The sequence below is a fragment of the Sinocyclocheilus grahami genome, unplaced genomic scaffold (assembly GCF_001515645.1).
Source record: "Sinocyclocheilus grahami isolate Dianchi unplaced genomic scaffold, SAMN03320097.WGS_v1.1 scaffold8048.1, whole genome shotgun sequence".
Classification (NCBI taxonomy): domain Eukaryota; kingdom Metazoa; phylum Chordata; class Actinopteri; order Cypriniformes; family Cyprinidae; genus Sinocyclocheilus; species Sinocyclocheilus grahami.
The window spans coordinates 6,407-7,340 of NW_015511846.1; the positions used below are offsets into that span (position 1 = coordinate 6,407).

Here is a 934-nt window from a genome sequence, read left to right on the forward strand (position 1 = left end):
TGAGGGGAAGGACATCTCCAAGCACAAGAGAAACCTTGTCATAGCTGGCGGGGTGACATTGTCAGTGATCGTGTCTCCAGTGGTTGCTGCCGTCACTGTTGGTAAGCAGACTTCTTTCTCTTTTCTGACTGATGATTCACTTTATGATTTGAATTGCAGTTGTTTTATGAAATAATTTTTGTTCTAAACCCATAAACCTATATTAAATGTCGGCAATTAATTTAGCCCCAACTAACTTTTTAATTAGTCTTATACACGACGCATTAAGCTTGCCTAAAAATGTAATACTAAAGACTGTTTAATCAAGCGTCATAACTGTAATAACTACAATATATTAGTGTCCACACCATTGCACGATAGCCTGGATATTGTGGAATCAAAGGTATCAAACAAGCAGACGCTCCTGCTAAAGAAGCACTTTCCACAGATTTAATGTTTCATAAATCCCTCAGATCTTAAAACTGCTAAAGTATCTAACATCAACCAATGGTAAAATGGATGTGATCAGTGTACCAACAACAAACTATTGGCGCTTTTCCACTGCATGGTACGGCTCGGTACGGTTCACTTTTAGGGGATTTTCCACTGGGTACAGTACCTGGTACCTGGTACTTTTTTTAGTACCACTTCGGTTGGGGTTCCAAGCGAACCGTACCATTACCAAAACGTGACGTGTAAACTCTGCTGATCACGGATTGGCCGGAGAGAATCGTCATTACCTGCGTCACTGAACTTGCGACACAAACACAACAGAACCGCTAGATTTAAATCAGCACAGCCAGCGAAGGATCGAATGCAACTGTTTTGAACGAGCACACCTTTTTTTAACAACCAAAAATTTTGTTGTCTGTTGTGGAAGAACAGCCGTTCCTCTCGTTGATAGCAGAGTAGCGGATCCAGCGAGAGCTTGATGGGGCGACGCGGAATGAAAACG

The 934-nt window shown here is 41.9% G+C and overlaps 1 protein-coding gene across 1 annotated transcript in view; it reads left to right on the forward strand.

Annotated features, from left to right (window-relative positions):
• Positions 1-934, forward strand: part of LOC107577965 (E3 ubiquitin-protein ligase RNF19A-like) — a gene marked incomplete at its 3' end in the record, with an annotated part of 5,016 nt that overhangs the window by 2,239 nt on the left and 1,843 nt on the right. Inside the window, exons 3-4 of the mRNA XM_016263982.1 lie at positions 5-101; positions 453-489. Coding sequence (XP_016119468.1) covers positions 5-101; positions 453-489 — 134 coding nt within the window. The remainder of the gene's footprint in view (positions 1-4; positions 102-452; positions 490-934) is intronic.